Here is an 18,394-nt window from a genome sequence, read left to right as displayed (position 1 = left end):
ATTTATCCAATAAATTTGACTGTTGGTCACTGGAGAATCCCATTTGAACTAGCATATGCACATCTCTGCGTGGGGGGAGGGGGAGGAACATTTCAAAAGGCTGATAACAGAGGAAGTACATTAGCATCCCCCTCTTCCTAGAGAAGGTCCATACAGTGCCCCGTAACACGTACACAATTGCATTTTAATACAATGGAATCCCCAAGGTACTAACCCTGATTCAATCACGTTTTACTTAATTCAGTAACATTTATCTTCATTCCATAACCTTTGGTCAGGATACTACAGGATATTGTTAGTCTGTCACAATACCTCTGATCATTTCAGTGTTGCTTTGACTTCCCCCAGGTGACCTGTCACCATGCCAGGTGCTGACACGATGACAGCTAGCAAGGCAGCCGACGTGAGCAGCAAGTCTGAAAACGGTGTCTGCAAATCCATTGAGAGGTGAAAAGTCCTAAATTCTTGTTTTTCTTTTTCCCAAGGGAGGGAAGTGGAGAGGGAGTCATTACTTTCCATTGGTGCTCTCTCTCATAGCCTAAAATGTGCCTCTAGCATCAATATGCCTCAGCCGGTGTCTCTAGGCCATCAGGTTGTACGTTTAAATCCCACATCCTGATGTTAGTCTAATAACTTGTGATGATACCACAGTGCACTGCTAGACTAGGGGTGTGTGTGGGGGTCCACCCCATTAGAGGCATCATCCAAAAGGTTACACGAAAGTCCCTCCTCCCACTGAAATAGGCAGAAATTACAGGAGCATGAGACTTGGGGACAATGATACCCTGGTAGTATCTCCCTTCTATTTGGCAACCACAGATGCCAATGTCCGAGGCTGGGTGTTAGCTATGGCTGGATGCATAATGGCTGCCAGGTTTGCTTACAAGCTCACTGCACTACCAGCAGGAAACCTAGGGCTGACCTACACACTGTGTTTTTGCACCATTGTAACTAAATCGATTTAGTTATGTCAGTGCCAACCCCTGGTGTAGACGCACTTCACCCAATTTATATGAATCCAGGAGTTGATAGAATTAAACTAAACTGGGGTAAGTGCATTTATGTTGGTTTAACACAGGGGTGGGCAAACTACAGCCTGGGGGCTGCATCCAGCCTTCGATCTCCCGTCGGGGAGCAGGGTCCGGGGCTTGCCCCGCTCCAGCTGGGGAGCTGGGTCCGGGGCTTGCCCTGCTCCGCACGGCTCCCAGAAGCAGTGGCATGTCCCCCCTCCGGCTCCTACGCAGAGGGGCAGCCAAGGGGCTCCGCACGTTGCCCCCACCCCAAACCCTGCCCCGGCAGCTCCCATTGGCCAGGAACCACGGTCAATGGGAGCAGTGGGGGCGGCACCTGTGGATAGGGCAGTGCGCAGAGTCGCCTGGCTGCCCCTCCATGTAGGAGCCATAGCGGGGACATGCCACTGCTTCTGGGAGCTGCTCGAGGTAAGTGCCGCCCAGAGCCTGCACCCTTGACCCCCTCCCGTGCCTCAACCTCCTGCCCCAGCCCTCATCCTCCTCCAGCCCTCCGAACGCCTTGTTCCCAGCCTGGAACACCCTCCTGCACCCCCAATCCCTCATCCCCAGCCCCACCCCAGAGCCCCACACCCCCAGCCAGAGGCCTCATCCCACCCCACTCCCAACCCCCCTTGCCCTAGCCCTTAGCCCCCACTCCCACTCTGAACTCCTCATTTCTGGCCCCACCCCAGAGCCCACACCCCCTCCCACACCCCAACCCCCCAACTTCGTGAGCATTTGCCCACCCCTGGTTTAACTTAAGGGAGTTGTGCCTCTGTAACTAAATAGTTTTAAAATTGATTTACTTATAGTGATGCCATCTTTCTAGCATAGACAAGTCCTTATTGTTTTGCAAAGTGCTCTGAAGAGTTTTGGATTTGAAGTGATTATGTTATAAATGTAAATGTCTTCCCAGCTGGGGCTTAATGGATGTTGATAAAAGCACTTTGAAATCCTTGGGTGACAAGTGCTCGGTGAAGTACATGTTTGTCTGATGCAGCCAGGTGTCATGTAATTAAGTGGTTTTTATCCTTATCGGTGAAGCCACGACAAGCTTCATTTAGATGGCGTGCTCTGTGGGGCAAGAACTCTCTGTGTGATGTGTGTTTGTACAATGGGAGCCTAATCCCTTTGTGGGTCCCCTGGATGTTACAGCTGTGTGACTGATGAACATGCAATGTTATTGTGTTAATGGGCACTCTGGAAAAACTTGGAAGGTGAAATTATTGGGGGAGAGGATCACTATTGGTGAGGTTCTTTCTTCTGTTTCATCGATCTCAAGGCAAGAAAGGGCTGCTGTGATAATCTAGCCTGACTGCCTGTGTAACACAAGCCATAGAATTTCATCCAATGGCTCCTTCATCTAGCCCCTATGTTTTAGAACAACATCCAGCCTTGATTTAAAGACTCCAAATGATGGCATGAAAATCATTTGGATTGGTTAATTTCCCTCCTTTTATTTCTAGTTTGAACTTTGCTAACTTCAGCTGCCAGCCACTGGATCTTGTTATGCCTTGTCTCGATGATTAAGCCAAATAGTCTATTTAGAAAGGCGTTACCGAGTAGACTTTAGAGGAATACCTACGGTGTCCCAAGTCTACACATCTGTTTGATAATCATGTGCTAGCTACTAAATCTTAAATAAACTAGAGTCCATTTTGACTTTTATTTTGATGCACCTGTCTAATGCACTAAGTAAAAAAGCCCTACTATTCTATTTAAAATGCATACAACAATACAAACGGACCTGTTCTCAGTATGAACATTCTTAATTTTCAAAACCTATAATCCCACCCATGCTCACCCCATTCCACTCCCTCAGAGAAAGCCTGGGATAATAGACAGGTCTTGCATCAAACTGGGCTCTGTCATAGCAAGAGAGAGAAGGAGTGCATTCCAGAGTCCAGGATCCTCCCCTGAGAATGCTCTGCAGCAGCCCCCATCTTTGAGCATCCCTGCCAACCTCACCTGCTTCAATAGAGCATATAGAGCTGGTGTACTGATGACCAAACCTAGAATGATCAGCAAAAGTGATTTTTTCTTCTCTTTTGTCTTTGCTGTGTAGGGTCAAGCTTGCAAGTAAAAATAATAGAAACACGGTGAAGGAATTAGAAAGACTTTGGTTTGGGTCTTCAAGTGAAAATTATTCTGAAGGTGCCAGTTTCACTCTGAGTCTAGGACCTAAAGCTGAACAAGTTTCTTCTGTGGTGAAAAGCCCATTGAAATCACTGGAGAACTTGGTGCTAGATCCAAGGCTAGACTGCTTTCAGCAGAACATGCTGAGTCCCAAAATGATTATCAGTGACCAATCTGTGGATCTTAATGTCAAGGAGAGCAGCGAAATCATAAGGAGACAGATAGGAGGAACTCAGCATTTACAGTTAGCTGGGAAAGTCAGTTTGAGGAATAAGCCCTTCAGTATCAAGGACAAGATTTCCGAGTGGGAAGGGAAAAAGGAAACACCTTCTCCTCTGGTCAGTCGGAAGGAGGAAGAGCAAGGAGTTAAAGAGGAGCACAAGATACCATGTGTGGTGGAGAAGATGAGTGGGGAAGTTTTGGGGTCTAGGAAAGTGGACACCAAGAGACTTATAACCTGGGAGTTGGAATGCAAAGGGATAGGCAAAGAGAATGAAAGAAGAGTGGGCACTTCAAAGAGCATGGGGCAGGGAACAGAGAGGAAAGTGGAAATGCAGGAGAAGGAAGAGGAGGTTGATTCCAGTGTTGGAAAATGCAAGGAGGTGAAAGGTGGTAAGTGGGAGGTCCAGAAAGAGAACCTTTCAGTACTGACTCAGGTCAAGAAACTGGAGCAGGCCTTGAAAGAAGGATCAGCAGAATTGCAACCACAGTTGCCAGGTACTTATTATTCCCCACACTGTCTGCAGGAGAAGGCAGATGAGGGACAAACCTTCCCAGAGGACCAGGAAGGTGTTTGTGGCTCTGAACTCAATAAGAGGCTCCTCAGCTTAGACTCAGAAATCAGTGAGCCCATTTTTGGCACTCTGGAAGAGGTGAAAGCATCTCAAGTGAAATGCAAGGATCACAGCGTGGAGAATGTGTACACAGAACCAGGGATACCGGAGAAGAAACCCTTCATCAACCCACTTCCAAAGCCCAGGCGAACTTTCAAACATGAGGGAGAAGAGGGATGGATTCCGGCAGCTAGAAATAAGAGAAACTTGCCCCCTCTGCCATCTATACCTCCCCCTCCTCTCCCTTCTTCTCCTCCCCCATCAGCTGTCAGCAGAAGACTATGGAATGGGAAACATAAGAATAATGCTGACCACAGGTATTCTGGCTTTACTATTCTAATGCTGGTACAGGAGTTCTTGATTAATTTGATGGTGGTGTACAGTTCTGCTTCTGAAAAGGGCCTCCACAAAAGTGGCATCATTGGGGTCGATGTTTATTGGGTCTCAACCTTGTTCATTAGTAGGAGGATGTCTTTCTGACTATCCACTCCCTAAATTCACCCTGGGCTCTGAAAGTGAAGTAGTGTTCTTTCCGCCTCAGCAATGTCAGTGATCATGAGCCTGCAGGATATATTCTGCTCTGTTACACCTGTGCAAACACTCAAGGCCGATAGGTTTCCACAGGTGTAATGACTTTGAGATGGAGATCCTATTACTAGTGACAATGAGTGAGAATGAATGATTCCAGCTTGACTCGCCGATCCCAGGATGAGTTCATGATGTTGCCAGTTTAAAGACAAAACAAACAATCTTTTTTGCTTGCAGAATGAGCACAGCTGATCAGAAGACATTGAGAGATGGTCAGGGGGGACCTTGCCATGCCATTTTTACACTGTCACTTTTCAGAGGAGAGCTGCCCTTTTTGCTCAAGTCTGTTCCTTGTTTACTCATGTTTTATTGGAGGTTGCTCCTCACCCCATCCCCTTTTGTAAGTCCAAATATTTGAGTGATGGGGGAAAACCTGCCTTAAAAATGTACTGTTCTTTTTGAGCCTATCCTCTGCAGTGGATCTACCTTAAAAATAAAAATTCCTGACTTCATTTGGACTGGGAGAGGACTTTAAACCTCTCTGTGATCGACTGGCTAGGATGCTCCACTGCTGTCCCTTCTCATTATTCAATGTTGCATATTGCTCTCCTGCACCACTCATAGGAGGCCTGATTTCTGACAATGCTTACTCATGTTGAGTAGCAATCAGTGGGACTGCTTGTGGAGGAAGACACTACTTAGCATATGTCAAGTCTGCAGTCAGAGGCGTGATTGCAGCATGGGTAGGCATATCCACGCTAGCTTTACCTGTGCTAGCAGGACTAAAAATAGCAGTGTTACTGGGGCGAACCCAGGGATTGTGGGACCCTGGGCTTAGTGCGAGCTAGCATTGCGAGTAGGTCCCCGGGGTCCTTGGCGTGCTTGGACAGTCCACACTGAAGACTGTGCTGCTGCATCTACACTGCTATTTTAGCTGTGCTAGCGCAGGTATGTCTACCCGTGATGCAGTCAGATCCCAGATTGCCGTGTAAACGTGCCGTAGGGGTTGCAGACTGTGGCCCATAGTGTTTTACATGTGTGTTAGAATCATTATACACTAAATAAACCATTGCAACCCTGACATTTGCTGACCAGTCCCAGTCTGGTAAAAACTGATTGTTGTGTCAACATTGCTTTATACGTTGTACGGGATGGATCTGTGGTGCACTGGCTCCTCCGTAGCTCATGTTGCTGGCTGAGTGACTTGCTGGAGACGAGTGAATGATATTGAATTATTGGACTTGTAAAGTCTGTTTATCTCTACCACTCTCCATCCTATTTCTCCCCCACCCCCTCCTTCTCCCCTCCCCTTCCCCCCCCGAATGGCACAGGAAGTCCTATGAGTTTGAAGACTTGCTGCAGTCGTCGTCCGAGAATGGCAGGGTGGATTGGTACGCTCAGACCAAGCTGGCCCTCACACGCACTTTATCTGAGGAAAACGTCTATGAAGACATTCTGGGTAGGAGCTTCAAGAGGGGGATGGGGAGGGGTTGGATAACTAAAAAGACTTGGAGACCATCGATAAAAACGTGTCACAGTCCAAGGCCTAACCTAGGAGAGTGTATTTATTAGGCAAGAGCATGCTGTGGTGCATCACACACAAAATATCAGCCAGCAGGAAGAAAAATATTGTGTGAACGGGTGACTGTGAAATTAAAATATTGGGTCCCACAATCCCTGGGTTCGCGTTTGTGGCACTGTGATTTATTCCACCCTTCAGCGTTAATGCAGGTGCCTGGGGATGGCTGAGATTCCATCAGCGCCATTCCCAGGAATGTTATTTTATTATCCTACACTTACATACACAGTGTTTTCCAGAACGTAGAGCAGAACACATCCCGTGTCCTGAAGAGCTTTGAGTCTAGCTGTCGCAGAGCTAGAGTTAAGTGAACCTCTTGGCAGAGTTTAGCTGGAGAGGAAGGAAATCAGTGCTGTTGTATTCTACAGAGGGGGGTCATGTTGTTTGGGATGGGAGAGAGCCACAGGAACCAGCAGGGCATTGCCATTTTGATCTTAGCAAACTCTCATGGTGTTTGGTTAGAGAGGTCTCACAAAGGATACACATCACCTTGGGATTTGCTACAGACAAGGTGGAGATGCCCTGTCCTTTCCCCGATCGGAAGAGATGGGCATTAGTTGTAAATTTTAAAACTGCCTGCCTCTTTTGCAAGAGTTAGGGGGACCTTATGTGCCCTCTTTCCCCAGCTGGTTTGGGGGCCAAAGGACAGGGGATTGCCTAACAGCTGCTAGTCAAAGCCACTATGTAAGTGTCACCCTTCCAGCTGGAATAACATGGATCATATTACAGGGTTAAAGCATTGGCAAATCCCTCCATTCCTAAACAGCCACACCTCTCTCCCCAAGCTGACAAATTTCAGAGTGGTAGCGGTGTTAGTCTGTATCAGCAAAAACAATGAGGAGTCCTTGTGACACCTTAGAGACTAACAAATTTATTTGGGCATAAGCTTTCATGGGCTAAAACCCACTTCTTCGGATGCATGGAGTGGAAAATACAGTAGCAGGTATAAATACACAGCATATGAAAAGATGGGAGTTGCCTAAGGTTACCATATTTCAACAATCAAAAAAGAGGACGGGAGGAGCCCCGCCCTAGCCCCGCCTCCGTCCTGCCCTAGCCCCGCCCCTGCCCCTTCCACTCCCTCCCACTTCTGCCCCCTCAGAACCCCCAACCCTCCCCCCCACGCCTTGTCCCCCGACTGCTCCCTCCTGGGACCCCTGCCCCTAACTGCCCCCCAGGACTCCACCCCCTACCTAAGCCTCCCTGCTCCTTGTCCCCTGACTGCCCCCTCCTGAGACCTTCCCCACATCCTAACTGGCCCCCTAGGACTCTACCCCCTACCTGTCCCCTGACTGCCCCAACCCTTATCCACACCCCCACCCCCAGACAGACCCCTGGGATTCCCACGCCCCATCCAACCACTCCCCACCCCCTGACAGCCCCCCCCCCAAAACTCCCGACCCATCTAAACCCCTCTGCTCCCTGTCCCCTGACTGCCCCCTCCTGGGACCCCTGCTCCTAACTGCCCTCCAGAACCCCACCCCCTACCTAAGCCTCCCTGTGCCTTGTCCCCTAACTGCCCCCTCCTGAGACCCCCCCCACCTGTACTCTGACTGCCCAAAACCTTACACCCCCAACCCCCAGACAGCCCCCCCGAACTCCCAAACACCCCCCCCGCTCCTTGTCCCCTAACTGCCCCCTCCTGAGACCCCCCCCACCTGTACCCTGACTGCCCAAAACCTTACACCCCCAACCCCCAGACAGCCCCCCCCCGAACTCCTGACCCATCCAACCCTCCCCCCTGCTCCCTGTCTCTTGACTACCCCCCCCCCCAGAACCTTCCTGCCGCTTCTCTGACCCCCTGGCCCCCTTACTGTGCTGCAGAGCGGCGCGCTCGACAGCGGGGGCAGGGAGCAGGGTCGGAGCTCCAGATTGCCGGAGGCCGAGGTGAACAGCCGGCCCGCGATCTGCGAATGCAGGGGGGAGGGGGAGGTTGGGAGAGAGAGGAGGGAAGTGATCTCAAGTTGCAGGGCAGAGGAGGGGGAAGTGGAGGAGGGGCTCTGGCTGCCGGAGCCCCGTGCGAGTGGCTCGATCCGGCCGGCTGCCCTGTACGCCGCGCACGCTCTGCATGGGGGGGAAGTCCGGACATTGACAAATTCCCCCCGGACGCTATTTTTAACTCAAAAAAACCGGACATGTCCGGGGGAATCCGGATGAATGGTAACCCTAGAGTTGCCATATCAAGTGAGAGGTCAGTCTGCAAACAGCGCTGGCAGCAGGAAGAGAGTTGCAGTGTCCCCTGGTCCTGAGTGCTAATTCTCACTGCTCCTGTCTCTCCAGTGTGTTAAATGCTGATCAGATAATTACAGTTGGAATAATTCACATCCATGAAAAACCTACACCTAAAATAAGTTCTCTAGTTCAGGGGCAGTGTGTGGTTCCAGAACATTTGCATGCAGCTTTCTTTGATAGACAAAAGTACTTTTACCTCCCTCACCTTGGTGAGTCCAGACAGTCACTCATAGACTCATGGAGTATCATAGGAGAAGAGGTAGAAAAGGTCTTGTGGTGTTGTGTCCTTGTCTGATGACTTCAGCTGCGGTCCCGCCCCTCCATTGACCTCCGGCAGGGCAGGCTGTTGCACAGCCAAAGAAGAAATACAAACCATATACAGGATCCAAAGCTAAGCTGCAGTGCCTGCTCCAGCATTACTGGCCCCCGAGTTTCATTCTCAGCTAGGTGTGTACAAGAACAGGAGAAAGAAGGTTGCTTTTAACTACTGGCTCTCCGTTGTGGTGGCACGACAGTATGCATAAGGAAAGGGAAGGCTCGTAATAAATTGCCTGCCCATTCAGATACTTGGGCCTACATTTTCCATCACTGATTTTAGGTACCCAGACTGAGACACCTAGGGCCTGATCTCTCAGAGGCGCTGAGTATCTTCAGCTCACTTTCAAGTTAACTGGAGTTGAGGGTGCTCAGCATTTCTGAAGAATCAGGCACTAGCTGTCTCAAGGTGGGCACCTACAAATCAAGGCACCCCAAATTAGCAGCATGAGGCTTATGCACCACTTAAGACCCACTTAAATGATATTTGGAAGGCTTAGGTGGGACTTAGATGGAGCACAGGCCTTTAATTCAGAGAGAACAGGGAATCAGAAGAAAGAAGAGAAGGGATATTAAGGGCCATGGTATATGAAAACCTTATGACTTCTCCATTGACAGGGAAATGGACTGGAGGACTTAATGGGTCTTTTCCATCTCTAACTTCTGTGACATAATTCTGTGGCTGGATACATCCTGGTCAGGATTTGGATGCAATCCAGTAAGCAGCTGGACTCCCAGAGCTGGAGAGAAGGAAGGGATGGCAAGAATGTTTGAGAACAATTTTTTTTAACCAGCAGATGGGGGGGGGGGGGGAAGAGGGAGAAAGCCATAGGATCCCAGCAGAGATTTTGTGGGACTCCTCCAGGATTTTCTGCATTTCTTACCTATAGCGTGTGGCTCTTTGCTGCAGATCCACCATCGAAGGAAAACCCCTATGAAGACATTGAGATGAACAGCCGCTGCCTGGGGAAGAAATGTGTCCTGACTTTCCCAGCATCCCCCACCTCCTCTGTACCTGGCACGCCCTCCAAGGTATCCTGGTTCAACCAGCATGACTTGTGACCAGTTCCCAAAAGGCTTTGGGAGAAATCCTGCTCTCATTGAGGCCAATGGAGTTTTACTATTGACTTTAATGGGGCCAGGATTTTACCTTTTAGGTTTTAGCTACTGTTGAGGGGAGGTGCAAGAGCGAGAACAGAGAGTCATGGGCACAAGAATTGCCATGTTCACCCTTTGGTACGGTGTCTTGTTTTCGTTTTTCTCACACGGGGGTTAACTCCTAAGCAGTATGCCAGGAGCATGCATCTGGAACTCGCTCAATAATCCGTGATAAGATTTAAGGGTTTGTAATTGTCAGTGCTACATTAAGATTTTATGCAAGAAGGGTGTGATACCAGGATCATGTTTTGTTTTGGACAAAATCCTGTTTTGATCCATTTCCTCTGTAAATATGTGTTCCCAGTGAAGTCTCCCCATCGTGCAAGCAGTTTGGGGGAAAGCAAGCAGATCACAAAAGGAAGGGCAGCTGTTTGATCTTAACCAAGATGGTAACTCATATATGCACAGACTTGCTAAGGGCTGTGATAGTGCAGTGGGCTCATGTTGGCCTTTCGCCTCTGGAAACCTGGAGTCAGATTTTTATTAGGTTCCAAGTGAAAATGAGTTGTGCTCTGATCTAGTCTCTACACGTGTCCAGCACAAAACTAACTGTGGACGTCCGTTGCAAAATTTGGTTCCAGGGCTGACCTCTCCTGAGGTTCAGGGGCATTTGCATTTGGGGTGTTGGTTTGGGCCCAGTTCTACAGAGAATCCCCACCAGATGGCAGTCTCAGTTTCAATCTAGTGGAACCCCAGAACCAGAGAGCAGGGTGGGGTTGCGGTTTAGAGTTGAGGACCATTGGCAGAGCTATGAGGAGGAAGTTTTACCTGTTCTGGGCTGCTTTGTATTTCGCTCAGCCTTGCGCTTTTAGCCCCACAATTTTGTGAGTGCTACATTCATGCACAATATTTAAAACCAGGGAAAGGCCATTTATTGCTGCAGTGTAAGGTAGCCTCCTCCTCTTTAAAGTGGCACTGGATGCGCCGCCAGTCAAGACCCAGTAATCTGATCAGCATCCATGGGCAATATGTAATCCATTTTTGCAGCTGTTAAGAATTGTGAAGTGAAGCATCTATCACTCCCTCCATTAGGAAGGTCCTGTTGGATTTCCGTTGATCAGTTTGGTTAAAGGTAGCAACCAACTCCCTGTGGTTTCACTGGAAGGCGCTTACTAGAATTCCTGGCTAGCTCAGACAGCCTTAACAAGTGCACCCTTGAGGTCCTACTTTCTTGGGGACTCCCCCATCTCATACAAGCGCTGCAACTCTCAATCTGACACTGTCTTTCTCTTGAGCAATGAGACCAGAGGAGGGGGTAAAGATATGGTCTGCGCCTCTTTCTGGAAGCTTGTGATCCAGTGAAGAGCAACCATGCTGTCTGCTTTCTGTGTTGTTCCAGCTGGTACCTGTTCTACTCTTAGACCCGGGGTTCTCACAACCAATTTTTTGGTGACCTCAGAGTGCAGCCACCAACTCTTGCTGGTGGCTGCCCTGACAATTTTTCCTAAAATACTTAATTAACTTTAGGAAAAACAAATAAATACGCACATATATGCTTCCAAATCATTGTAATTTAATTATGTAGAGTTTGGGTTTTTTTGCAGACTCAATAATAAAAATAATGTACAGTTGTCACTGTTCTGTATTGGATCTAAACAGAATAGAAACCCAAATAAGGTGCTTTGCACATTCTTCTCTCTTTTTGTTGTTTCTTTGGCTTTTTGGTAGCTTTTTTTAAGACTTGATAGCTAGTAAGTCTGCTGCTGCGAAAAGTAACATTTGTATGTTTAATATTGTTTTTCACAGCCTCCCAGCTAGCTAGTAAGTCTGCTGTGAAAAGTAATATTAACAAACATACACATATAAATTTTCACAGCAGACTTACTCAGCCCTGGCAAGCCAGAAGCCCTGGACGGGGAGGTGGGTAGGGGGACAGCAGTGTCCAGGAGCGATGGCGGGGTGGATGACTGATCGGTGAGGCAGCAGGGGCCAGGAGAGATGCGAGGCGTGTGTGTGTGAGCCAAGGGCCGGCACCAGCCGCCGCATGGCCAGAGTCCAGAGCCAGAACCCAAAAACACATGACCGGATCCTGCTGCCCACCAACCCAGGGCTGAAACCAAGACTCACCGCCCCTAGCAAGGTGGGGAATTCACTGGTTGCCTGCTCCTCTGACGTTTGGGGCTCCAGATGGGGGCAGGGCCCAACCCCTGCTGGTGGCCCTGGGGGAGGTTCCACTGCTTTGCTGCCCCACCTCCACTGTCCAGGAGGCTGTCGTGGCCGCAAGAAAAGCCCCTGGTGGTCACGGTGGCCGCATTTGGGAAACGCTGCCTTACACTGTCCAGGCTGCCTCAGGCTCAGCCCATGTGACAGTAGACGATCACGCTAGTAACAAGTAATGTCGACAGCAGGGACATAAGCTCAGTTTTCCTTACCAAGAGCCCTCGCCGTGCTATCCAAGCTGCAGATATTGTTATTAGAGCTGATTTCAATTTTTTCAAAATGTTGAAAACTTTCCCCCCCCAAAAAAATGTTGCTGTTTTTCAAGCAGCTTCTAGGGTGATTGAGATTTTTTAGAAAATGTGAAATTGCAATGAAATGTTCTTATGAAAATGTGTCTGCATTTTTTGATCAGCTCCTTACCCCCCAGAGGTAAACTGTAGCATGGCTGTATAGCTAATCTCTTCATCACAGGTATTTGGGATGGAATTCCCACCTGTGTAGAGGGCACATACAAGGACCCATCCACCTCGTAAGTCCCATTCAAGCTCTCAAAATGGGACTGAACTATTGCATAGGCCTTGTGCTGGCCCTCTGCACGGGGATGGATTTCATCCTTATGGCGCCCCCTGTCAAGGTAGTATCTAGGAGCTGAAATAACACAGTTATACTGCTACATGGTTCTTAACACAAAAAATTGCTGTCCCGCGTTGGTCAGGAAAAATGTGCTGTTAGACCTTACTGGACCCAAATCGTGGTAGAGCCCTGCCCCGTCCCATTGCCCCAACCCAGAACTGACTACGAATGTCTGAGAGGCTCCCCACCCTGAAGACCCATCATAAATAATTTGAATCGTTGGGTTGATGGAAGAAGCAGTGGAGGCCAGTCTCCAAAGGAGAAGCTTCTTCACCCTCTCGGAAGCCGTGAAGAAGCAGACGGCTCATTTTTGCCCCCAATTCCTTCCTCCCTGGAAGGTGTTCCATTCCTGGGAGGGGGGGCAGAGTAAGCTCTTCAGGGCAGGGATTGTCTCTGTGGGTGTACAGCACCCAACACAAGAAGAGCTGATCCTGCTCGGGCCCTCCGGGTGCTGCTGTACTATAAAGAAGGAGAATGCGATAAAAGTTGTTACCGAGAGTGATTGCACTGAAAAGCAGCTTGCTCGGATTTAACCAGAGAGCTGAATTTGAAATCCATTTGAATTAACTGCGTGTTATCTAAACAGCAGTGGCCTAACTCTGTGCCTGTTGACTCAATGGCAGAACTCCCATTGACTTCAAACGGGAGCAGAATTAGGCCAATGCTGAGGGCGTTTGAAAATCCTGCTATCACAGGAGTGAGTTGAACTTTGACCCTCTTAAAGGCCCAAGCTCATCCTGTGACATACCAACAGGAAAAATTGTAGGCACTGGCCAACACTGACAATGTAAAGGGAAGCTGCACCTTCACATCCACATATAGGTTCCTGTAGTTTCGCTAAATAAAAAAGTTACAAATAGTGGAGGGATTAGAACTGGTGAGGAGAGAAGGCTCCATGACTTCCCTCTGTATTCCCTCCTCACACTTCCCCCAAAGTGTCATTTCACAGTGGCCCTATCTCTCTCTGGAGCTTCTCCCAGCATTGTCCAGGAGTTGCTCCCTAGGATATATGAGGCACTCCCTCCCCCTGAGTATGCTGCTTTGGCACTACTCCCAGCTCCTTTGGTCTGGGGAATTTAGAATCTGAACATTGATACTATAATATATCAGCCTGTTGGGCTACGACTGGACTTAACCAACCATTTACTGATGGGGTTAGGAAGAAACTAACTTCCATTGCTGTCCATGATGGGGTTTCTTGCACCTTTCTCTGGAATATTGTCTTTAATTGTCTGGCACAATATTGTCTTTAATTGTCTTGCACAGTAGTGAAAACTGTGACAGCCATGCAAAGTTCTTGGCCTGTGAGAATCTGCCAAGCATACTGGTAAGCCACATCTGCCTGTGTGCTAGCCATGTGCTCCAGCTCACCTAATTGAAATTAGTGCTGTCACAATGTTTCCTTGAGACGTATAGTGAGATAGAGAGTGCTGTGTTAATTTATTTCCTCTCCTCCGTTCTGTCTCCATCCCCAGTTGCTTTCCAAACCCATTTTCTTTCGACAAAACTCAGAGCGGCGGAGTTTCAAACTGCTGGACATACGGAAACTGAGTCGTGACGGTACTGGGTCCCCTTCCAAAATCAGCCCTCCCTCTACCCCCAGCAGTCCAGATGATACCTTCTTCTCCCTGGGAGATTCTCAGAATGGCAAGAGGAGAAGGAAGATTCCCAAGGTAACTTCAGGATTTTTTCCCCCCCTTATCCTGGCTTCTCATGTGTTGTTACATTGATAAGGACAAATTTTTGGTGCAATTTCCAATGTCATCCCATAAAATTTAGGAAGAGTTCTGGGCTATGACTTGATTTCCGTTAACCTTTCACAGTTAGTACTAAACATTTTCTACATCCCACCCACCTTTTTTCTCATGGGGAAAAAAGGGGTCCAAAGATCTCTGCAAGGTCTAAAGCAGTGATTCTCAACCAGGAGTACATGTATCTCTGGGGGCCCACAGAGGTATTCCAGGGGGTACACCAATTCCTCTAGATATTGGTCTAGTTTTACAACAGGTACATAAAAAGCACTAGTGAAGTCAGTACAAACTAAAATTTCATACCGACAATGACTTTATACAGCTTTACATACTATACACTGAAATGGAAATACAATATTTATATTCTAGTTGATTTATTTTATAATTATATGGCAAAAATCAGAAAGCAAGTAATTTTTCCATAATAGTGTGCTGTGACACTTTTGTATTTTTATGTCTGATTTTGTATGCAAGTAGTTAAGTGTCGTGAAACTTGAGGTACACAAGACAAATCAGACTCCTGAAAAGAATACAGTAGTCTGGAAAGGTTGAGAGCCACTGGTCTAAAGAATGTATTTTTCTCTCTGACATGTCCCACACTATTGTGAGGGATAAAACAAGTAAAAAAAAAATCAGAATTAGAAATTTCAACTAGATTTTTTTAATGAAATTCAAATGGTGATAGAAAATTGATCAATTTTTTGCAAAGAATACATCTTGGTTTCCAACCATGTTTACTGAAGGACATGGAGAGCAGTGGATCCAATGAAGGGCCATGTGTCCAATAGTTGTTACCTGGTGATGATATATATTTTCTTTCAAGATATTATTCACTAGATGTCTCAATGTGCTGTAAGAGTTCCAAGCAGGGGTATGATCCCACGTAAACAAAGGAGACAAAGCTGGAACTCAAGCTGCGTAGAACCTTGTTTGTTTGTCTGTAGTTATAGATATTTTCTTTAATAACACTTCCTGTATAAGATTGACTGTGATTTCATATATCATGACACTATTTTAGATTTAGATCGGGGAGTAGTTGGGTTCAATTCAAGTGAGGCTGTGGACCACGTATTGAATGCTTTCAAAACATGGTTATTTTTCCTGCTCTTAGCAAGGCTCTGGCAAAGGTTAGCAGTGCTAGGCTGCAACTGTGTCTCTGAGCAGACAGTCTTCCTTTGGGAAAATGTGTGCTTGTGTGTATTTATGTCTTCTGATCATGTGTTCTCATGTGTACAAATCTAATTGTGCATGCCTGTGTTGTACATATTGTGTCTTCACAATGTTTGTGTTCATGCCTAAAAAGAGATGCAGATTTTTCCCATGTGTCTACTTAGTGTGCTTGTGTGTGTGAGAGAGAGAGAGAGAGAGCGAGCGAGAGAGAGAGCATTCACGTTTCAGGATGTGCATGTGTGTACACAAGTTCACATTAAGTGCCATGGATGGGGAAGTTAAGGGGTGTGAACTTATTGGTGAGTGTAGTGCTGTGTGCCCGGGAATAAGATTTACTATATACATTGATGTTGGTACCAACATGAGAACCAGGACAGACAGCTCGAGATGTGAAATAAATAATCTCTCCTAAAGGCTTTTGTTTAAAGCATTTCTGACCAAATTTGTACTAAGTCAGTAAGTCCAGCACCTCTTTATCATTGTCGATTACACGATGGTTGTTCTCCAGGGTCGCTCATAGGTGTGTATGTACTAGCGTAGTAACAAAGCCAAACTGTTAACATAAAGCCTTTCTGCTTCTTGTGGCCCCTTCTTTTGCCTCCCCCAAGATCCCATCTGCACGATGAGTTGTGTCATGCTGGGCATCCATTTCATATTTAAAAATATCAATAATTGAGCTGTGCCGCTGGGCTGGATGGGACGGGATTCATTTGAAATTGTTTTTTAACACTCTCGGAGCTGGATCTTCAGGTCGACCTGTGTGTAAGTTGCATTCTGCCACCTTGTTGCCATCCCATACCCAGGGAATGCTTCGGGCCAAGGTAGATCAGCCTCAGATGCTCTATATATCCTAGGAGCCACTGGCCTTAGATGACAGCAAGATCTGATCATGCCCCATTCATCCTACTCCCAGGACACCAACTGGCCCAACTGACGGCCACGAGCCACCTGGCCTTGAACTGGCTATACTGACTTCAAACTACGTGGGGATTTCCCTACACAAGGGGAACCCCCATTTGCCCTGTGAGAGTCACTCGCTGCCTGCAGTGCAAAGAAGGATGATGAGCGGACCCCTTGAATCTACAGCCCTGATTAGTCTACAAAAGGGACTGTACTAAAAGACTTTTTTTAAAAGCTCATTTTAACAGTGGCTTCAGTTAGCACTGATTTCCCCCCATGTGGAAAATGTATAAAGTGTCTAAAGCATTTTTTTAAATAAGGTTCTCAGTAACCTAAGTAGGTTTTCAAATCCTCAATAGGTCTCTAACATGCTTTCTGTAAGAGGTGTTGAGAACAGTTTAACCCCAATCTTTACTGGTAATCTGTTGTTCTCGAATCCACTGGAGTGGGGAGGGCTGGTCCAGGGCATGGCCCAGAGGGACTCATTGTCAACAAAGGGTAGACAGGGTCTAGTGATGGGAAGGTTGTTGACCAGGATTAGGAAACTGAAAATTCCCTTCGGAACAATAACATTTACATCTCCCTTATTGGGGAAAGGGCACTAACTCTGTTTTCTGTCTCTGGCTTGCTGAGCAGCTGGTATTGAAAATCAACGTCATTTATGAAGCCCGAAGGGGGAAGAAGCGCGTCAAGAGGCTGTCCCAGTCTACGGAGAGCAATTCAGGGAAAGGTAAATGAACATTGACCAAAGCTGAGTCTTTTTGAGAGTTTCTACCTGGCTTGAATTTTTTACTGTGATGTACAGTGTGTTTTCTAACACTTTGTCTGGTTCAGTGTAAAAGGACTGGCTGGGGCTTCCTTTATGAAAGGGCCCTACTAAATTCACGGTCCATTTTGGTCAATCTAACTATCATAAGAATTTAAAAATAATAAATTTTATTATTCCAGCTATTTAAATCTGAAATTTCACGGTGCTGTAATTGTGGAGGTTGCAGTACTGCTACCTTTACTGCTGCTGCTGGTGGCAGCGCTGCCTTCAGAGCTGGGCAGCTGGAGAGCTGTGGCTGCTGGCCGGGAGTCCAGCTCTGAAGGCAGAGCCACTGCCAGCAGCAGCGCAGAAGTAAGGATGGCCTGGTATGGTATTGCCACCCTTATTTCTGCGCCGCTGCCTGAAGAGCTGGGCCCTCGGTCAGCAGCCAACACTCTCTGGCCACCCAGCTCTGAAGGCAGCAGCGCAGAAGTAAGGATGACATGGTATGTTATTGCCACCCTTACTTCTGTGCTGCTGCTGGCAGGGAGCTGCCTTCAGAGCTGGTCGCCCAGCCAACAGCTGCCACTCTCCGGCCGCCCAATCTGAAGGCCGCGCATAAGTAAGAGCGGCAATACTGTGATCCCCCCTAAAATAACCTTGCGACCCTCCTGAAACTCCTTTTGGTGTCAGGACCCCCAATTTGAGAAATGCTGGTCTCCCCCCATGAAATCTGTGTAGTATAGGGTAAAAGCACACAAAAGACCAGATTTCACGGAGGGGTGTGGGAGACCAGATTTCATGGTCCGTGATGCGTTTTTCATGGCTGTGAATTTGGTAGGGCCCTTTTTATGAAGCTAAAGGCTAATCCATTATCTAAGGCTATGTCTACATTGCACGCCCTACACTGTCTACACTGTACATCCTACAGTGGCACAGCTGTGCCAATACAGCAGTGCCACTGTAAGGTCTCCCGTGTAGCCCCTCTTTGTCAGCAGGAGAGAGCTTTTCTGCCAACAAAATAAAACCAGCCCCAACAAGGGCAGTAGCTTTGTCGGCAGGAGAGCATCTCCCACCAACATAGTGCTAGCCACACTGGCACTTTTTGTCGATAAAACTTTTGTCAGCCAGAGGTGTGTTTTTTTCATACCCCAACTGACAAAATTTTACTGAGGAAAGTGCAGTGTAGACATAGCCTAGGAGCTCTTACTGTAAGGACATATCCCCACGACTCAGTTTTA

General features: G+C 47.6%; 1 protein-coding gene across 3 annotated transcripts in view; it reads left to right on the top strand.

Annotated features, from left to right (window-relative positions):
• The window catches only part of DENND2A (DENN domain containing 2A), a 91,700-nt gene that overhangs the window by 41,698 nt on the left and 31,608 nt on the right, over positions 1-18,394 (top strand). For all 3 annotated transcript variants that reach the window (XM_054033894.1, XM_054033883.1, XM_054033904.1), the window contains exons 2-7: positions 349-447; positions 3,076-4,296; positions 5,839-5,966; positions 9,544-9,665; positions 14,060-14,257; positions 17,042-17,135. In XM_054033894.1, the coding sequence (XP_053889869.1) occupies positions 362-447; positions 3,076-4,296; positions 5,839-5,966; positions 9,544-9,665; positions 14,060-14,257; positions 17,042-17,135 (1,849 nt within the window). In that variant the 5' untranslated portion in view covers positions 349-361. The remainder of the gene's footprint in view (positions 1-348; positions 448-3,075; positions 4,297-5,838; positions 5,967-9,543; positions 9,666-14,059; positions 14,258-17,041; positions 17,136-18,394) is intronic.

The sequence above is a fragment of the Malaclemys terrapin genome, chromosome 1 (genome assembly GCF_027887155.1).
Source record: "Malaclemys terrapin pileata isolate rMalTer1 chromosome 1, rMalTer1.hap1, whole genome shotgun sequence".
Classification (NCBI taxonomy): domain Eukaryota; kingdom Metazoa; phylum Chordata; order Testudines; family Emydidae; genus Malaclemys; species Malaclemys terrapin.
Note: the sequence above shows the minus strand (reverse complement) of the source record. Positions and strands in the feature narration are given on the sequence as shown.